The 19,669-nt window shown below is 33.2% G+C and overlaps 2 protein-coding genes across 3 annotated transcripts; one reads left to right on the forward strand and one right to left on the reverse strand.

Annotated features, from left to right (window-relative positions):
* Positions 1-130: 130 nt before the first annotated feature.
* LOC100241725 (DEAD-box ATP-dependent RNA helicase 24) lies at positions 131-6,221 on the forward strand. Of its 2 annotated transcripts, XM_002277383.4 has the most exons (5): positions 131-1,012; positions 3,467-4,695; positions 5,101-5,140; positions 5,478-5,877; positions 5,990-6,221. In XM_002277383.4, exons 1-5 carry the CDS (start codon positions 418-420, stop codon positions 6,039-6,041), a joined length of 2,316 nt encoding a protein of 771 aa, XP_002277419.1. In that variant the 5' UTR covers positions 131-417; the 3' UTR covers positions 6,042-6,221. The 2 variants fall into 2 exon arrangements, with proteins under 2 accessions (XP_002277419.1, XP_059593886.1); XM_059737903.1 differs by lacking the exons at positions 5,101-5,140; positions 5,990-6,221 and having other exon boundaries at positions 5,478-5,702.
* Positions 6,222-6,401: 180 nt separating this feature from the next.
* Positions 6,402-11,245, reverse strand: LOC100253777 (beta-carotene isomerase D27, chloroplastic). The gene is made up of 8 exons (XM_002270967.5): positions 11,040-11,245; positions 10,888-10,962; positions 9,636-9,740; positions 8,879-8,978; positions 8,711-8,802; positions 8,526-8,606; positions 8,320-8,388; positions 6,402-6,791 (listed from the first exon to the last, which is right to left on the reverse strand). The coding sequence occupies exons 1-8, from the start codon at positions 11,154-11,156 to the stop codon at positions 6,645-6,647; spliced, it is 786 nt and encodes a 261-aa protein (XP_002271003.1). The 5' UTR covers positions 11,157-11,245; the 3' UTR covers positions 6,402-6,644.
* Positions 11,246-19,669: the final 8,424 nt, after the last annotated feature.

Genomic DNA, 19,669 nt, shown 5'->3' on the forward strand with positions numbered 1-19,669 from the left:
ATTATAAAAAAGAATTTAAATTTATAAATTTTAAATTTAATATATTTATCTAAAAATAATTAAGATTTTATTTTTTATTTTTTAAATAATAGCGTATAAAAACATACTTTTAAATAAAGGAAAGCAAAAATATTTTATAAATGTTAGCTATTTGGGAAGTATATGCAGATTTTTAATTGTAAATCGTATGCAGCGCGGCCAGGTCTTAAGTCGGCGACCACGGTGCAGCAGATACTAAAACGTTAGGCGCGCAAATTCTTGCTCAGTTGTATAGGGAGAAAAAAGGAAAAGGGAAAAAAAGCCCTAGAAGATCCAAGCAAACGCCCAAAAGGTCGGACTAGGGTTTATTATTCGACGCCAGTTGATGGTAATTTAGGGTTTCGGTTTAATTTTGCTTAATTGAATCGGATCGGGCGCATGTCGAAGCGAAAATTCGGATTCGAAGGTTTCGGGATAAATCGGCCAGCGACCTACAACTTCGAGCGGTCCCAAGCTCCGCAGCGCCTCTACGTGCCTCCGTCGTCTCGCTCCGGGGGCCATGACAACTACGAGGATCATGACCTCGACAATATCGACTACGATGACAAGGATGAGCACGGGGAGGTGGCTGGAGGCGGTGGTGAGGTGGATGATGGTGAGATAGACCCACTTGACGCTTTCATGGAGGGAATCCACGAGGAAATGAGAGCTCCGCCGCCGCCGAAGTTGGTGGAGAAGGCGGAGAAGTACGTGGATGATGATGAGGATGATCCGATGGAAAGTTTCTTGAGGGCGAAGAAGGATACGGGGTTGGCGTTGGCTGCGGATGTGATGCATGCCGGGTATGATTCGGACGAGGAGGTTTACGCGGCTGCTAAGGCTGTTGATGCGGGTTTGATAGAGTATGATTCAGATGATAATCCGATTGTTTTGGATAAGAAGAAGATTGAGCCGATTCCGGCTTTGGATCATAGTTCCATTGAGTATGAGCCCTTCAATAAGGACTTCTACGAGGAGAAAGATTCGATTTCAGGTAAATGTACTTGAGAAAAAATTGATTTTGTTTACTGGTTGTTTCCTTATTTTCAAAATTTAATCTTTGGAAATTAGTAACTTGTTCGTTTTCAGAATGATTATGCCGGAATGGTAGAAGATTCGTCCATATGTAAATTTAAATGGAAAATGGTTGCTTTGTTGAGTTTTTTTTGGGAGTTTGAAGAATTTAATCATAACATGGGATTGAAGTTAGTACCTATCAAAACAAAAAAAAAAAAAACCATGGCATTGAAGTTAGTAACTTATTCTCTTTTACATGGTTGATTATACTTGAATGCTATATCATGATATTGGTGTTACCTGTATTAAAAGAAAAAAATCATCATATCGGTGTTATTTCTGCTTCTTTACCTGGTTTGACTTGAAGGATGTTTAGGAGACCAGAATTTGGATTGAGAAATGAGTGAAGTTGAAAATTTGAGTTTGAGGAAATCTTTCCTATGTTTATGAAGTTTCTCAATCAAATTCATCCCATGAGTGTGAATTTTGGATAGATAGAAACACCATTAAGGAACTTTGTTTTTTGCTCTGCTCTATGGATTAGGGGTAGTATAGTGTCTGTTTTTTTTCTTTTCTTTTTTAATTTATTTTTGGCATCTGGTACTTTTTTATGCTTTTATGACCTGCTAATTTCTTTCTGATTTTCCAATTGGAAAAAAGCTTGGATAGAAATAAAATTTTGATTGAGGTTAAGCATGTACCACAAAAGAACTGTCTTTTAATTAGAAGCATTGATCAAACAAGAGTGACAGCTTGAATTTGATAGTAGAAATTAAATTTTTTTAACCTTTTAAAATTAAAGTGAAGTTGATATATCGAAATAGAATAAATCTGTTCAATGGAGCTTAAGCCCATCATGGATCACAAGGAATAGATCAAGAAGAAAACCAACAATCATTATCAAATGCTTTACACTTAAAATATAGTTTCGGACTATGATACCCTGGATCCTTCAATTTCACCCAATGTATCTGTGTGCATATCTGTGTCAACACAACATAACATGAATGTGGGGATGGAATCCTTGTCAAACACTCCTATTTTACTTTGGATGTTGTTTGATTTTTTCATTAATATCTTTTTTATTCTTTGAACTTTCTTAGTAATAATTACATTAGGGAAAAAAGAGTTAAACTAAAAAGTGAATTTTATAAAAAAAATATTTAAGGATAAGAGGAGCAAAAAGGGATTAGAGAGAAAAGACGGGAGCTTTTAAAAGGATATCTTTACCTCAAATTTATTTTTACTTGCTTTTTCTATTATCATGTCATATTTGAGTATCCATGTCCCTTTTTTGGATCCTTTATAACCGAGTCCTCGTATTCTAAAATTTGAGTCGTGAAGGATTGGACATCTAGATACATATCCACATTTGACATTCATACCCAAAACCATGCAATATAGGTTTCAAACAGTAGAATTATAAGGAGACTCAAGGGCTTGTTCATTTCTTTATCTTTTTTGATATGTGTGGAGTCTGAATCCATTTTGGCTCATTGGCATTGGGAACATGACCAACAAACATGGACTTCACTGCCTGCATGTACAATATATCAGACAGTCAATAAACATGGATTTATTTCCTTTTTAATCAACAACACATGGGTTTCTTGATGTACTTCTCAATTAACTCATAGCAATGAAGGAACTACAACAGAGCAATACATGCTTTCTCTTATTTTCAAGTTGCTTAAGAATGTAACCTAGAAGTGAACAATTACTCCTTGCCTATCAAAAAAAAAAAAAAAAAGAAAGTAAACAATTACCCCTTAATATAAAAGAAAATAAAACTCTAAGGAAACACTATTACTTAACTTTGAATTGATTTAGGAGGTTTTGGAAAGTTTCTTAATCATTAAATCATAATGAAAATAAATGCATTCTGAAATCTACTAAATTTAGACTTTGTGTACCCTTTGACTATGTTGATCACGTGGCACATGGCTCTTCTATTAACTCTTCACATGGTTGAGTAACTTTCCCTTTTTAATAAAGGCAAAGAAAAAATATATTAAAAGCGCCTAACAAATTTGCACACAATAGCATACACAACATATTCAAAGTGCCAATAGATTAGACAAAGAAGAGAGAGACACAAAAACAACTCCCTCTCCCTATTTTTTGAACTTTCCCTTGTTTGTTGGATATTATCATCGAAGATCTTACCTCTTGGTTAACGGCCATGTCTTGAACTCAACTCAAAATTTAAGTTACTATGAGTTAAGTTGATTGATCAAGTTATAATTTATAGAGGAAGGAGTTATACTTGAAGTTGAAGCTTGGAAGTTTGCATTTTTATGCTCTGACTATTACTGCCATCCTCATCCTCCTTGTAGTTATCACTATTGTTGTTATTGTTGACCTTATCATTTTCTCTACATATTTTGTTCAACTAGATTCATCTGAGCTTATTTGATATTCCCTTCTCCAGGAATGACTGAGCAGGATGTCACTGAATACAGGAAGAGCTTGTCGATTCGTGTTTCAGGTTTTGATGTGCCAAGACCAATTAAGACGTTTGAAGACTGTGGTTTCTCTCCGCAATTAATGAATGCTATCACGAAACAAGGGTATGAAAAACCTACACCAATACAGTGCCAAGCTTTTCCAATTGTGCTTTCTGGAAGAGATATTATTGGGATAGCAAAAACTGGGTCTGGAAAAACTGCAGCTTTCGTGCTGCCAATGATTGTCCATATTATGGATCAGCCTGAACTGGCCAAAGAAGAAGGTCCTATTGGAGTGATATGTGCTCCAACTAGGGAATTAGCTCATCAAATATATTTGGAGTCGAAGAAGTTTGCTAAACCATATGGAATTCGTGTATCTGCCATCTATGGTGGGATGTCCAAACTTGAACAGTTCAAAGAACTCAAATCAGGATGTGAGATTGTAATTGCTACTCCTGGGAGATTGATAGACATGATAAAAATGAAGGCCCTGACAATGTTAAGAGCAACTTACCTAGTTCTTGATGAGGCTGATAGGATGTTTGACCTTGGATTTGAGCCACAAATAAGGTCTATCGTTGGTCAGATTCGGCCAGACCGTCAGACTTTACTCTTTTCAGCGACAATGCCCCGCAAAGTTGAAAAGTTAGCAAGAGAGATTCTTACTGATCCTGTAAGAGTTACCGTTGGGGAGGTGGGAATGGCCAATGAAGATATCACACAAGTTGTTCAAGTGATTCCTTCTGATGCTGAGAAGTTGCCCTGGCTTCTTGATAAGCTACCTGGAATGATTGATGATGGAGATGTTCTAGTTTTTGCCTCAAAGAAAGCCACAGTAGATGAAATTGAATCACAATTGGGCCAAAAGGGGCTTAAAATTGCAGCTCTCCATGGTGACAAAGACCAGGCTTCTCGGATGGACATTCTCCAAAAATTTAAATCTGGCATCTATCATGTTCTTATTGCAACTGATGTGGCTGCTCGTGGTCTAGACATCAAGTCAATCAAATCAGTGGTGAACTTTGATATTGCTAGAGACATGGATGCTCATGTTCATCGTATTGGTAGAACTGGTCGTGCTGGTGATAAAGATGGGACTGCATACACCCTGATTACACACAAGGAGGCTCGGTTTGCTGGAGAATTGGTTGGAAGTCTGATTGCAGCCGGACAGAATGTGCCCATGGAACTAATGGATCTTGCTATGAAGGTAATATTGCATGATGTGTCTTTTTGTTTAATGCTCTATGCAATTGACATGTGATAGCACACTACATTTCTGAGAACCTATATTTGGCTGTGTCATGTGGGACATGAATATGTTATATATCCCTTCAGCTAAAGGGTCTTGGTGTTATAGGATGCATATATGAGTTGTCTGACATGGAAAAGAAGGCAAAAGGATGGGGTCATCGGTAATTTTCAGTACTTTTGGTGCCATCCTTTGGTGTTCTGATCTTAATTGGCCTTAATCTAGTTTCTGGACACTCATTCACAAGTGGCAGCAAACTCATTTCTCCCTCTTCTTTTTCTGTGTCTTTATGAGATGTTTATGCAAGTTCTTAGATTCAATTTTCATATGTTAGTGAGTGACATTTACCTTGTACATCATTAGGATGGGAGATTCAGGTCCAAACGTGATGCCAGAAAAGGAGGTATGGATTTTCTTCATTCGAATAATATGTCCATGGTTGCACCAAATGCTTGTTTAATTGGGATTTTCTATATTTGAAAATCGGCAGCACCTTTGGGTGATTTCATCCAAAAAAGTTCTTAATATGGGAATCGTTTGTTTCCAAGAGAAGTTGTGGAAACTAAAATTTGTTTTTTTGATCTTGCATTAAACTTTGTAGAGAAATAGAAAGGTGTTTATTAGCCAGATAGTACAACTACTATTTTCACACTGATTATTTAGAGGAACAACTATTCTTCTGGACCTCCCAAAAGCCTCAATTCCTTTTTTTTTAACAAAACCATATGTATCTTGTGCAGGTGGGAAAAAGTCAAAAGGAAAGGGAGGCAATGGTCGAGGTGTTCGTGGTGTGGATTTTGGTTTGGGCATCGGATATAACCCTGAGTCCAATAACCCTTCATCTCAAACTGTTCCAAGTCGAGCTGCTGCAGTTAATTCTTTAAGAACGGGAATGATGGCACAATTTAAAAGCAATTTTGTTGCTGCTACATCTGGTTCCCAAAATCAGGGCTCCAATAACAGTCCAAGTACTTATGCCAACAAGAGACCAGTTTTGCAGGGTTTTGTTTCTGGTGGTTCAATAGGTGGAGATATGAATAGAGCTCAAACAACCAGTTCATTCAGCCCTGCTCCAACATCAGCGGGAAAAACCAGTGGTCAGAACTCTGGAGAAAATGCCAGCCACAGAAACTCGGAAAAGTGAATTGACTTCTGAGCTAACCTTGCATCATTTTTATTTTGTGATATTTGATTACGCTATGACTAATTCTGATACTGAATTACCTTGTGTTTTCTGGTTACATTTCTGCAGCTCTAGAGATAGATCCAGAGAAAGGCGGAGGCCTTCCGGTTGGGATCGGTGATGTATAAGGTGAAAGACCACCACCATTGCATCTGAATAAAAAACTTGGATGTTCTAGGTGGACCACTCTTGTGGTGATGCTGTCTGTATCAGTATGATGTTAAATTTTTAGTTTTTATAGAAGTTGCTACAAAATAATTTTTCATCATATTAATCAATCTGATCCTTGTTAAGTTGTTTATTTGACTTTCCCCCTTGATTTAGTTGTGTTTGGTATTAGAAAAGGAATGGCAGCACTAAAGGATTGATACTTTGCAGAGAAGCAATTTGTTTTGCTTAGAAATGGGGCCAAAATGAAGCCCTCTTTTCAGGCTTTCTTAAACTCATGGATCGACATGATGCCCTAATCTTACCATAACACTTTAATACAAAAACTAGGAAAGTATAGCTGTAAGAATGAATGGTCTAGGACCAAGTAGTGTACAAATACAACTTTTCTCGTGTCACATCCCCAGAGAGCATTGGGGAATTACAATGTATCACTCTCTGAATCTTCATAATTTATAAATTTGGAAGAGAGGATTGCATGACAACAGATACAAGATGATTTTAGTCCATCCCTCTGTAATTAAAAAAAAAAATCTACTCAATAGGGCGAGCAACTCTAGGCCTTCGGGCATTGCACTAATTCCTTGTTGTCCATGTTCCTGTTAATTTCTTTTCGTCTGGTGGCATTTGGGCATATCTCCAAGCAAGGCTCCTTCAGGGTGCTATCCTCTTCAGGCCTAGGGGGAAGGACCCCAAAGCTAAACTGCCAAATTGAAGTCATATGAGAAAAAGGAAGTCATCAAATCCATTCCTAATCATATTCAAAACAAGTTGATAATCTAGCAAGGTGTTTTGTACAAAGACTAGAGAAATAGCATGTTTACCCGCAACAAAGAAGTAGCATGTCCAATTTGCTCATTTTTTTTCTTATTGTCCGAGGTGTTTATATAAATGATAAATCAATTTATTAACTTAATACGATGTAGATTAAATTGATTAATTGAGTAGAATAAACATGTTTAATAAATCAATTAGTTAAAATTAATGAGTAAATGTCATTTGATGATTTAAAATAAAATTTATACTAACTTTCAAGTAAAAATCAAATTTTAAGTCAACAATTTGAAGGGTATTCAATATAACTTAATACTTGTTACTTAATGACTTAAATTCTCTTTAAATTAAATTATTTTTAAGTTATTGATTTAAAACTTATTATTTACTTTTTACTTTAAATATTAAGATTGTTTAGTAAAATTAACCTAAGTTTTATTTTAAATCATCAAATTGATATATTTACCTTGATAATTTTAACTATTATTTGTATTTTCACAACCTTAAATAATAAATTTATTTAATTGAAAGTATTGTAAAAACATAAGATAATTATAAAAATACTTACTACAAAAGTCAAATGTTGAGTTGTGAATATAGAGTCATAGTTATAAAATATATTTTCACTAAATATGGGTAAAAGAGATAAAAGAGTTTTGAAATTAAAAATAAGTTACCTATTTTAACTTAATACTTAAACTTATGTTTTAATTTTAGATGGTGTTTGTTTTTTTACTTGATTTTATTCTAAATAGAACCTTAATGCTTAATAGTGTTAAATATTAGATTGTTTGTTTTTGTAGTATTTTATTTCTATTAAGTATTAAAAAATAAAGAAAAATTAATATATTATTTTTTCTATTTAGAAAAAGTTATATATTTTGGCTTTTTTATTTAGTAAAAAGTTTATAATAAGTCATGAAAAAATAGAAAAACAAATAATCTAAATTTTGAAAACAAATTGTTTTCAGTAAAAAACCAAAAAAACAAACACCACCTTAGTTATAATATAAAATTATTTTACCAAACATTAATAACTTAAATTAAATAATTAAATTATATTAAGTCATTAAATTGATTTATCAACACCCACTTAATAATATTTTAATTTAAAATTAAATCATGTCATTAAATAATAAATATTTAATTTTACCAAACTCTTCAACCCCACCTCATCATACATGTCGGCAAAATTATGTTACCTCAAACCCACTCTACCCTATAAGTCATGGGTAACGCATCAGTTTCTGGCTCTATGGGAAACACGCCTAACAAATCTTGTTACTGTGAACACTATGAGATAAATAGTTTGCTAGCATTTAATTCAACTCTGAAATGTGGTAGGAATGTTTTCACTCGATTCTTTTGGGGTGGGGTAGGAGGTTGGCTGCAACAAGAATATATATATAGGTAAATTTACCCTGAACCATCTAGTTTCACAAAGTGAACCATGTTACCTGGCAGCTATAATTGGTGAAGTCTGGCTCCATTGCTAAAGGAACTCCCATGTAATCCTTAAAGAAAGTCTATCACAATCACAGCCCACATTACAGAAATATGTAAGAATCAATATAAAGTAAACTCAGACTAAATGTAAAAAATGTCTGCCTATCAGATGAGATGATGCATTTAATACTGTAGATACAATTCAACAATCACTAACCTGTGTTGGAAGTTTGCATGTATTGATACAAATTCCTACGCATTTGCTTTCCTCTAGATACTTGCATCTTTCCACAAACACCTACAAGAGCATCCAACCCACTGAAAAACAGAATCGAGGATGGCAGGTTTATAACTATGAATCTCAGCCTTGTATAAAAATATCGGCAAGTACGGAAACACTACCCCACTGCTGCATGAGGATCCATCAGGAAGATTGACAGAGTTAACCGTGCACGGACCCATTAGCCATTGGCAAGAGAGAGCAGTCACTCTTGCTTCAAAACAAGGAACATTTAAGATCAGAAGCAATGTAAAACCCACTCTTACATCAAATAAAAGATTATGACTCACCAACCATCATGGCAGCCACTTTTCCACCTCCTATGGGTGCTACAAGCATCCGATAAAGGTCTAACAAGAATGGAGGAAACAGTGAGATCAATATCCGTACCTGTGATAGGTCAAAAATCAGTAATAGCTTAAGGGACTCTAATGGTTGTTCCCATATGAAAACATCATAGTGATAGAATGAAAAGGACAAACAACTGTGGCATAAACTGTAATTGAATCTCACAAAGTTGTTTTAAGTTGCTCTTCCATATAGGCATCCGTTGTACTATTTCCTATGAAGATGAAATCCACCATTTGGTTTTCAAGAGAAAATAAGAAATTGGGTGGGTTACTCTCCACTCCACCTTCTGCTTATATATTCTTATATGATTCGACTAGCTGCCAGCATATCCAATTGAACAATTTTTTCGATAGTGAATCTTTCTTGCTTTCTATGAAAAAAGAGTGAGGAAAATAAGGAAAGACATAGATTCAAAATCTTTAGACCTGCTTGGTAGCAGAAATGAAAAAGAGCGTTCTGAAGCATGCTGTAATATCGTTTTCAATTGTTACGAGTACTACTACTCTTTGAAAACTCATACATAATATTTCAACAAATGTTTTTAGGAGCAGTTTTAAAGAATTTGTTAATTTCAAGAATAAAAATGAATTCTCAGTTCCCCTTTAAAGGGAACCTTAAATTTCTTTCCTTTCTTTGGGTTTCTCAGCGACCAAGCCAAAACACTAGTAGCTAAATAACAATGAAAATTAGAGATACCGCTGCTTCTTTCACTTTTGAATTGCTTTTGCTCTTCATCATTAGCTGGTTTGCCACATCTATCAATCCATCATAGCCGGGCTTCTCTGAATCCCATCCTACCTCCTGTTATAGCCCTTGAAGCAACAAAGGCACTGAACTGTTAGAACATGTAGCACAAAAATTGCCATCACACAATTTATCTCTGGCCATAAGACCTTGCTTTTGTTGCTGAGAGAACTCATAAAATTTAAAATAAAAATAAAAATAAATGAAAAATTTAACTATAAAGAAATGCTATAACTCGAATCTTTCTCAGCAACCAAACCCAAATTGAACTGTTCGAACTCTAGTGCCAAAATTGCCATCACACAATTCATCTTGAAACATAAGACTATTTGGTTACCGAGAGAACTCATAACATTAAAAGAAACCGAAAATTTGAAACCTAAAAGTCAGAATTGTATATTTCCTCAGCAACCAAACCCAGATTTGACTTATAGAAAATGTAGCACCAAAATTGCATCACAAGGTTCATCTTGAAACATAAGACTATCTGATTGCAAAGAAAACTCATGATATTAAAAGAAACTGATAATTTGAAGCATAAAGAAAACCTAAAAATCAGAATTGTAGATTTCCACAGCAACCAAACCCAAATTTAACTGTAAGAAAATGTAGCACCACAATCGTCTCAAAGTCAATCTTGGAACATAAGACTATATGCTTGCAGAGAAAAAATATCGACTGGTTCTCAGAAAAATTGAAAAAAAAATAGAGAAGAAAAATAAAAGGAAAAAAAATATATTATTTGAAGTTCAAAAAAAAAAAAACTTTAAATTAACTGAAATCCATTTAATTTAATTTTTTTCTCTTTTATATGAAAATTAAATCATTTTAAATAAATTTCTTACTAATTTTAATTATATTTAATTTTCCTTCCTTCCTTCCTTCCCGTTTAAAGAATCACTAATGTGAAATTCCTGTAACCAAACATAAACATTGAGGAAAAGAAACTGAAATTTTGAACCATGGAGAAAATACAAAATTCGTAGCCGCCCAGCATACAAACAGAAAATGAACTAACAAAAAATGTAGTAGCAAAATGCCGTCTCATCTGCGAACATAAGATTCCATTTGGTTACGGAGAAACTCATCAGATAAAAAGAGAAAAAGAAAAAGAAAAAAGAAACTTGAAGCATAAAAAACCTAGGATTCCAAACTCGATTCTCTTCAGACATTTTCTAACCAACCAAACGCAAATTGAACTCACCTTCACCATTCTGCTCCGAAAAAGATTGAGGAATAAGTCATCAAAAACTCCCGGCTTGTACTCCCCAGCTTCTACCTGAAAAAACGAAAAGAAATTGAAACATGATATTCAAACGTTGATTAAAGAGGTAACAGAGAATCGAAAAATCGCACCGCGTTGGATTGAGCCGAGGAAAAAGAGATTCGAAAGCTAGGGTTTTTTACTGAAAGCTTGGATTGTGGTGGAGATGGAGAGAAGGTGAGAGGACGAAGAAAGACTAGAGAATTCATTAGTGCAAAGTGACAGCCTTTTTGGGACACTCAAGCACGAACAAGATAAAGAGCGTTAACTAATTGTAACAGCCTATCTCAAGGGACTGTTTGGCTATGGGACGAGTGGGAATATTTTGGCAAGTTTATACCCTATTTTTGAACTTTTTAGAATCCGTTGAAATACTGCCCTGTTCGATAATTACTAGAGAAGCATTCTAAAAAATGCTCCAATCATGGAGGCCATGTTTGATTATAATTATTAGAAGTGTTATAAAAAAATACTCCTATCTTGGATGTCATGTTTGATTATAGTTCGCATGTGGCATAAAATATGATAAGAGATCAAATAACTTATCATCCCTTACGTTAAATCAAACATGAAATAGAATAAGTGATATAATATATTATTCACTCTCATTTTTTATATATTTCACAAGGGATATGTTAATCCCATAGTAAAATATGGAATATATATATCATGTATCAAAAATTTATTTTTTATTTTTTATTATACTTATTTTATAAAATAATTTTTTTATTATAAATTAAATTTATGATTAAAAAATAAAAACTAAAAAAATATTTATAAAATAATATTAATATATGATATATATATATATATATATATATATATATATATAACAAATTATTTGTAAAATTTAAATATTTTAATCATAAATATTGTTAAACATAACAAAAATTTTATTTTTTAAATAGAAAATATTTGAAGGTGATATAATTTTTGTTTTAAATATTGAAAATAATATATATTTCATATTTTATTTATTCTTTTCACAAATTGAATATAAATATAATATAATATAGCATATCTCATTTGATACGCTACCTTAAAATATCATGCTCATATGATATGTATTTTCAATGATATCATATCTAGTTGGAAATCATATTCTATCTAATGTATATTGTTAGCCCAATGGTTCTCCTAATCGGGTTTTGATAATAATAAATCATGGTTAAGTGACTAATTTGTTTAATGGTTAAAAATTTCAGGCATAAACTCGAAAATTCATCAAATGACCAGATGGATATAAGATCGAGACGCTTGGAAGACTTGTGATCATAGGAAACTAATGTAAGATGAATGCATGAGTGCACTTAGGATTTTCATACGTTTCATGCAACTTAGAAAACTCAGTTTATTTTTTAAAACTTCGATTTCATTAAAACCTAAGTTTTTAACTAATGTACCTTAGGCAAAATGTTTTATAATTGGCTTAATAATTCATCTAAAGACCTTGCCTAAGTGTTAGAAAAGAAAGGAATTAAAAAAATAGGTTTTTGGGGCCAAAAAGGCTCAACCGGTCGAGGTCCGATTGAGGCAACGGTAACCTGTCATGCATTAAATGCTCCAACGGCTAGTGAACCGGTTGACCCCTAGCTCGACCGGATAAGGTTACCTTTTGCTGTTTTTGACTCCCGAGCTTAGAAACCTATAAATTGAGAGCTCCACTTCATTTATTGACAAGAGAACACTTGCATTCAATAGCCTACCTACCTATTCTTGATAAATAAATAAATAAAAACTCTCATTTCTTTCATAGTGCATTAAATCATCACTTGCATATCTTTTAGTGCATTCTTGTGTGTCATCCTAGCTTTGTCTTGTATTTGAGCTATCCTTAAGCTAGGTTGAGGAATCATTTCTTGTAAAAATCTGAGTGTCAAAACCTTCAAGAGGTTTGAATCTTGAAGAGATTGTGTAAGAGCTCACTGGAGCCGGAATCCAAGTGTAAGAAGATTGGAAGTTTGGTTGAAGCTTAAAGTTAGTGGAATTCTCACTCGGTTAGGAGGTTGAGGAGAGTGGATGTAGGCAAGGAAGTGTCGAACCACTATAAACCCGAATTTGAATTATCTAAACTCTATCTCTTATTTTGCTTATATTGTGTTTGAATTTATTGTGATTGAAAATATTTTAAAAACCCAATTCACCCCCCCCCCCCATTTTGGGTGTTTTTCTTAACTAAGTATAACCTTTGTTTTCTCATATATATGATATTTTATGAGTAAAATATCGCAATCTTTCAACAATATATCATTGAAATTTCAAGTTTCAGTGGACCTCGATGAAATATATAGGAGAGAAATATCTTTACTGATATTTCGCGGCATTTTTGGGCAATCAAGGCAGGTCAATGCAGTCAAACTTCAAAATGCCTTGAAATTTCAGTTGCTGGGGAATAGCCAAAAGGTTCTCCATGCATTGAACTAAACCACTACGGCAAGTTTGCCCCTTCTTATATAAGTTGCAACAAATATATATATACTCAAATTCATCATATAAACATAATATTTAAAAAAAGTTTTAAAGAACAAATTAATTATAATTATTTTATAATTAAATGAAAAATTTTCATCTATTTGAATACCGAAAATATAAAATTATCGTAATAATTTTCTTCATAGTGTTTTTAATATCATTAACATATTAATTAAATATTAAAAATTATGCATATATCATCATTTATTTTATATCATTTAATACAATTGAATTAAATAAATTATAATTTTTATATTAAATATATTTTTAAATTAGACATATTATATTCAAATGTCACAATGTTATTATCGAATAATATTTGATATAATTTAATAATAAACATATACTTATTAAATTCATATTTTTTTTATCAACGCATACAATATTATTATCAAATATGATAAATTATATTATACATATATTAATTTCTTGAACAAAACAACTTTAAAATATTTATTATACTTCTAATTTTATTTTTAAGAGTTTTTTCTTACATTTTTATAATTTTTGATCAATTTTAGGTTGAACGATATTTTGTGTCAAGATATTTATCGATATATCTCTGATATATCCATAAAATGGAAGTACCGATATATCCGTAATTATCGATATTTTCATCCTTGATCCTAGAATATATATGTATCATATCATATCATATCCTGTCAACCAAATGTTGTCAAAATGTATTTTTAAAAAAATAAATATTTGACAAAATTAAAAAAAAAAAAAAACTTATAGATTTTTCTGAAAAAAAACACTTAGAGTCCATTTTAAAGTGTGTTTGACAATGATTCTTGAAAGTGTTTCTAGCATTTCTAATACTTAAATTTTTTTACCTTTTAAGTATTAAAAATGTTAAAAACACTTCATAAAATCACCATCAAATGTATTTGAAGTACTTTTTTAAAATGTTTATAACCCTAAAAACACTTAAAAGCATTTTTAAGGTAAATAAATAGGTGTTTGAAAATATTTTAAAGAACACTTTCGAAAATTTAGAGCCCGTTTGATAGTAATTTTAAGAAGCACTTTTAATATTTCTAATATTTGAAAAATTTTATTATTCAAGTGTTAGAAATGTTAAAAACACTTTTTAGAATCGCTCTCAAATGCACTTAGAAAAACACTTTGTGAAACCAAGGTTTGGTTAATCTTGATTTTGATGATAACAAAACAAGGTTTAGAACTAATGATCATATTTCAAGTGTGATTAGGCAAGACGACTTCCAAAGTGGCAATCTAAAGACAAATTAAGTCAAAGAGAAATCATGAAGAAGAAGACCACCTCAAAGAGAAGAGTTTTTCAAGATCAAAGTTTTTTAAGATCTCTTTGTAAGGTTGTTGGTGCACTAGGACTTTCATGCATTTCATTCTTTATTTATACACCAAAATCATCCAAGAGTAATATTATTTTAAATATATTAAGAATTGGATGATTTTATGTTTTCTACTAAAACCTTGTGTTAAATTATTTTCAAACTTGTGTTAAAAGGTTTTAAGTTGAAAAAGGTTGAGTGTTGAGCCAAAAAAATGGCTCAACCGGTTCAACCGGTCGACCGGTTGTGCTCGTCCGGTTGAGGACCGGTTGTGCTCGTCCGGTCGAGGACCGGTTGAGGGAGGCCAAAAAGTTTCTCTCTCTCCCTGTGGCCTTCTCTTCCCGGTCAAGGTTGAACCTTAACCGGTTGAGGTCCAGTCGAGGTCCGGTTGAGGTCTGGTTGAGGTCCAACCGTCACTTTTCCTAACTACTAGTCAACCGGTCGACCCCTAGCTCGATCGATCGAACCCCCAACGGCTAGTTTGACTTTTTTTCTTCTATAAAAAGGCTTCAATCTTCATTGTTTCATAAGCTTAACCTTCTCAAATCATTCTTGATTATATTTGAGCCTTGGAAGAGTGTTTTTAAGTGCACCATTGTTTCATAACTTGCATATTTTTAGTGCATCATTCAATCCTAGTTTTTCTTGTATCTTTGAGCCTAAAGTTCTATTACTAGGATTTTTGTGAGATCATTATTTGTATATCTTTGTGAGGAATTTTCTCAAGTGAGAGGTATCACTTGAGAGGTTGTTCAAGAGAGGGATATCTCTTGAAGAAGTGTAAAGGGTGCTTGGAGCCAAAAGTCCAAGAGGGTGAATTGGAATCATAATCCAATTGTAAAGAGATTAGAAGCTTGGTTGAAGCTTCAAGATAAGTGGAACCCTCACTCGGTTAGGAGATTGAGGAGAGTGGACGTAGGCAAGAAAGTGTCGAACCACTATAAACTCTCGTGTTTGCACTCTCTCTTCCCTAACTCTTTTAAATTATATGCAATTGTGTTTATTTTGTTTATTATATATTTGCATATAATTGTCTCTTATTTTTGCATAGTTTAAATTTGTGAAAAAGAGACCATCACCCTATTTATCCCCCTCCCCTCTAGGATGATTACCATAGTTTGGATTAGCCTCAAATTCCTAACACACTTGAAGTGTTTTTTAGAGAAGTACTTGGAGGTGTTTCTTTAGAAAAACACTTCAAGATTTTTCATATATTTCTAAAATACCCTTTATCGCTATCATCCGTTTCTCTTTCACTCTTCGTTTCCTTCTCACTCTCCTTTTCCTCTTTCGAGCCCGTTTGGTAGTAATTATAGGAAGTGTTTTTAATATTTCTAATATTTGAAAAATTTTATCATTCAAGTGTTAGAAATGCTAGAAACGTTTTTTAGAATAACTATCAAACACACTCTTCATTTTTCTTTCATAAAAATAATTTTTAACAATATAAAATGTTTATATATTTTTTTGTAATAAAACTTTTTGGTTTATTATAATATTTTCTTTTTGTAATAAATGTTCTTTTTAGTAATTTATTATTATTAAAATCATTTTTGTACTTATGCAATATATTATCAAAAACACTATTAGAATCATTTTCTAGATTCTCATAAAAACGTTTTTCACAGAAGTGTTGTAAAAGAAAACACTTCCACTAAAAGCAATGTCAAACGGGATCTAAAGTGATTATCTTTATACACAAAGACATTAATTTACTTGGTAGAAAGGAAATCATTACAAACCATCTTTTTTTCTTTTATATTCACTAGATGCAAATGCCCACCATATGCAACAAAGTAAAACTTCATTTCAATAAAATCCAAGTAATTGTTCGAGGGGCTTTCATTAGACAACAACTTCCACTCTTGGGTAGCAATATGGAAAGATGACAACCCTTTGTTTACATTATAACAACAAACATTTCCCTCCATCTAGGCCACCAGCTCAACTAATCGAGGCTATTTTTTTGGCATTTTGGCTCTTGATGTTAGAAACCTATAAATTGAGAGTTCCACTTCATTTACGATTAAGAGAAACCTGCATTTATTTGTCTACCTATTTTTTTTGCCTCAAAATCTCTTATTCTTTCTTTGGTGCATTAAACATCCACTTGCATATTCCTTAGTGCACCATTGTTATTCATCCTAGCATTTGAGTTGTATTTGAGCCCTTGTTAAGTTAGGTTGAGAGATTTAAATTTTTTATTTGGGTGGTAGAAGCTTCAAGTGAGTAGAGACTTGAAGAAATTGTGTAAGAGCCCATTGAAGCCGGAATCCAAGTGTAAATGTGTTAGAAGTTTGGTTGAAGCTTCAAGTATACTGAAACCCTTATTAGACTACGAGCTTGAGGAAAGTGGACGTAGGCAAGAGGTGTCGAACCACTATAAAATCTGAATTTGCTTTCTCTAATTTTATTTATTTATATTTGTGTTTCCTTTGCTTGAATTTGTTATTAGGCGCTGTGCGTATCGACCTGTGCAGTGTTGTAGCTAATGCGTTAAGTATCCCGCCTGGGGAGTACGTTCTCAAGAATGAAACTCAAAGGAATTGACAGGGGCCCGCACAAGCGGTGGAGTATGTGGTTTAATTCGATGCAAAGCGAAGAACTTTACCAGGGATTGACATGCCTCGAATCCTCTTGAAAGAAAGGGGTGCCTTCGGGAACGCGGACACAGGTGGTGCATGGCTGTCGTCAGCTCATGTCGTAAGGTGTTGGGTTAAGTCCCGCAATGAGCGCAACCCTCGTGTTTAGTTGCCACCGTTGAGTTTGGAACCCTGAGCAGACTGTCGGTGATAAGCCGGAGGAAGGTGAGGATGACGTCAAGTCATCATGCCCCTTATGCCCTGGACGACACACGTGCTACAATGGCCGGGACAAAGGGTCGCAATCCCGCGAGGGTGAGCTAACTCCAAAAACCCGTCCTCAGTTCGGATTGCAGACTACAACTCGCCTCCATGAAGCCAGAATCGCTAGTAATCACCGGTCAGCCATATGGCGGTGAATTTGTTCCCGAGCCTTGTACACACCGCCTATCACACTATGGGAGTGTTTGAAAAAAAAAATTAAAAACCCAATTCACTCATCCTCTTAGGTGTTTTCCTTATTAAGATTAGCCTTTATTTTCTCAACAACTTATCTACTTACGAAGAACCCATGACTTTCATCTTCTATGCAACTTCTAATGCACCTAAGTCATGTACAATGTAAGACATATGGGTTGAATGCACAAATCAATGTCAATATACCAAGTGGATAATTAAGTCTAACTTTGTTACATCATATCTTGTTTTTTGGAGCTCAATACCAATAGTATGATTGTTGTTAATTGTGTCTAGCCTCCTCATTTGCCATTGGTTCAACTTTGAATGACTTATATTCACAGCTTTGTATCTTTGATTAATACAGTGTCTACTCTATTGTTACTCAAAATCTTTTGTATTTTCCACTAATGTACCAAAGTATCCTCACCAAAATTTGTAGAGATAAACTCTCTCCCTCTTGACGTAGCATTTAGCTAAATATCTAGTGAGAGTTTTTAAGATTTAGGGTTTAAGGTTTTTAAGGGGTTTAGGGTGTAAGGAGTTTGGGATTTGGGATTTTGGGATTTTGGGTTTAGGGTTAGGGGATTAAGGTTTAGGGTTTTAGGGTTTAGGGTATGGGGTTTAAGGTTTAGGGTTTTAGGGTTTAGGGTTTAAGTTTTGGGGTTTGGGGTTTAGGGTTTAAGATTTGGGGCTTAGGATTTAGGGTTTAGAATTTAGGGTTTAGGGTTTGGGGTTTGGGGTTTTAGGGTTTAGGGTTTGGAGTTTAGGGTTTAGGATTTTAAGGTTTTAGGGTTTTAGCGTTTTAGAGTTTAAGGTTTAGGGTTTTAAGGTTTTAGTGTTTTAGGGTTTAGGGTTTTGGGTTTTAGGGTTTAGAGTTTAGTGTTTAGTATTTAGGGTTCAGGGTTACTGTTTAGGGTTCATGGTTATTGTTTAGGGTTTAGGGTTTAGCGTTTATGGTTTAGGGTTAGGGTTTAAGGTTTAGGGTTTTTGGGTTTAGAGTTTAGGGTTTAGGGTTTGGGGTTTAAGGTTTAGGGTTTGGAATTTAGGGTTTAGTGTTTAGGGTTTAAGGTTGGGGTTTAGGGTTTAAGGTTTAGGGTTACTGTTTAGGGTTTAGGGTTTAAGGCTAGGGGTTTTAGGATTTAGGGTTAGGGTTTAAGGTTTAGTGTTTAGGGTTTGGAGTTTAGAGTTTAGGGTTTAGGATTTAGGGTTTGGGGTTTGGGATTTAGCATTTAGGGTTTAGTGTTTAAGGTTTAGGGTTTTTAGGTTTAAGGTTAAGGTTTGGAGTTTGGGGTTTAGGGTTTGAAGTTTAAGGTTTAGGTTGTGTTTGGTTGATGAGATAAGATATGATAAAATATGTATATTTTAGGACATGATTTTCAATAGGATAGATATCCTTGGATACATTTGTCTTATGGATATGGTATTTTAAGGTATTTTATGTCATTTTGATATTTATATTTAATTTTTAAAATGAATAAAAAAATATTATGAAATATATATTATTTTCTATGTTTAAAATAAAAATTGTATCACATTCAAATATTTTCTATTTGAAAAGATGGAATTTTTGCTATGTTTAACAATATTCATGATTGAAATATGTGAATTTTACAAATAAAATTTTTTATATTATATTATTTAATTAATATATAAAAATAATTTATATATATCATATATTAATATTATTTTATAAATATTTTTTAATCATAAATTTAATTTATAAAAAAAATTATTTTATAAAATGATTATATTAAAAAATAAAAAATAAAATTGTTGAAAAATAAATTTTGATACATGAGATATGTATATCTCATATCTTAGTATAGGATTAACATATCTCATGTAAAAGAGATGAAAGAAAAAAATGTGGATAATATATCTTATCACTTATCC

Source organism: Vitis vinifera, chromosome 7 (genome assembly GCF_030704535.1).
Source record: "Vitis vinifera cultivar Pinot Noir 40024 chromosome 7, ASM3070453v1".
NCBI lineage: Eukaryota > Viridiplantae > Streptophyta > Magnoliopsida > Vitales > Vitaceae > Vitis > Vitis vinifera.

Excerpts from the sequence above, each read along its gene's own strand:
- LOC100241725 (XM_002277383.4), top strand. The coding sequence starts at position 418 with ATGTCGAAGCGAAAATTCGGATTCGAAGGTTTCGGGATAAATCGGCCA. Across the intron at positions 4,696-5,100 it reads TAATGGATCTTGCTATGAAG|GATGGGAGATTCAGGTCCAA; the intron begins GTAATATTGCAT and ends GTACATCATTAG. Across the intron at positions 5,878-5,989 it reads AGCCACAGAAACTCGGAAAA|CTCTAGAGATAGATCCAGAG; the intron begins GTGAATTGACTT and ends ACATTTCTGCAG.
- LOC100253777 (XM_002270967.5), bottom strand. The coding sequence starts at position 11,156 with ATGAATTCTCTAGTCTTTCTTCGTCCTCTCACCTTCTCTCCATCTCCA. Across the intron at positions 9,741-10,887 it reads TTCGGAGCAGAATGGTGAAG|GAGGTAGGATGGGATTCAGA; the intron begins GTGAGTTCAATT and ends GGGCTATAACAG. Across the intron at positions 8,607-8,710 it reads GATCCTCATGCAGCAGTGGG|GTGTTTGTGGAAAGATGCAA; the intron begins GTAGTGTTTCCG and ends ATGCTCTTGTAG.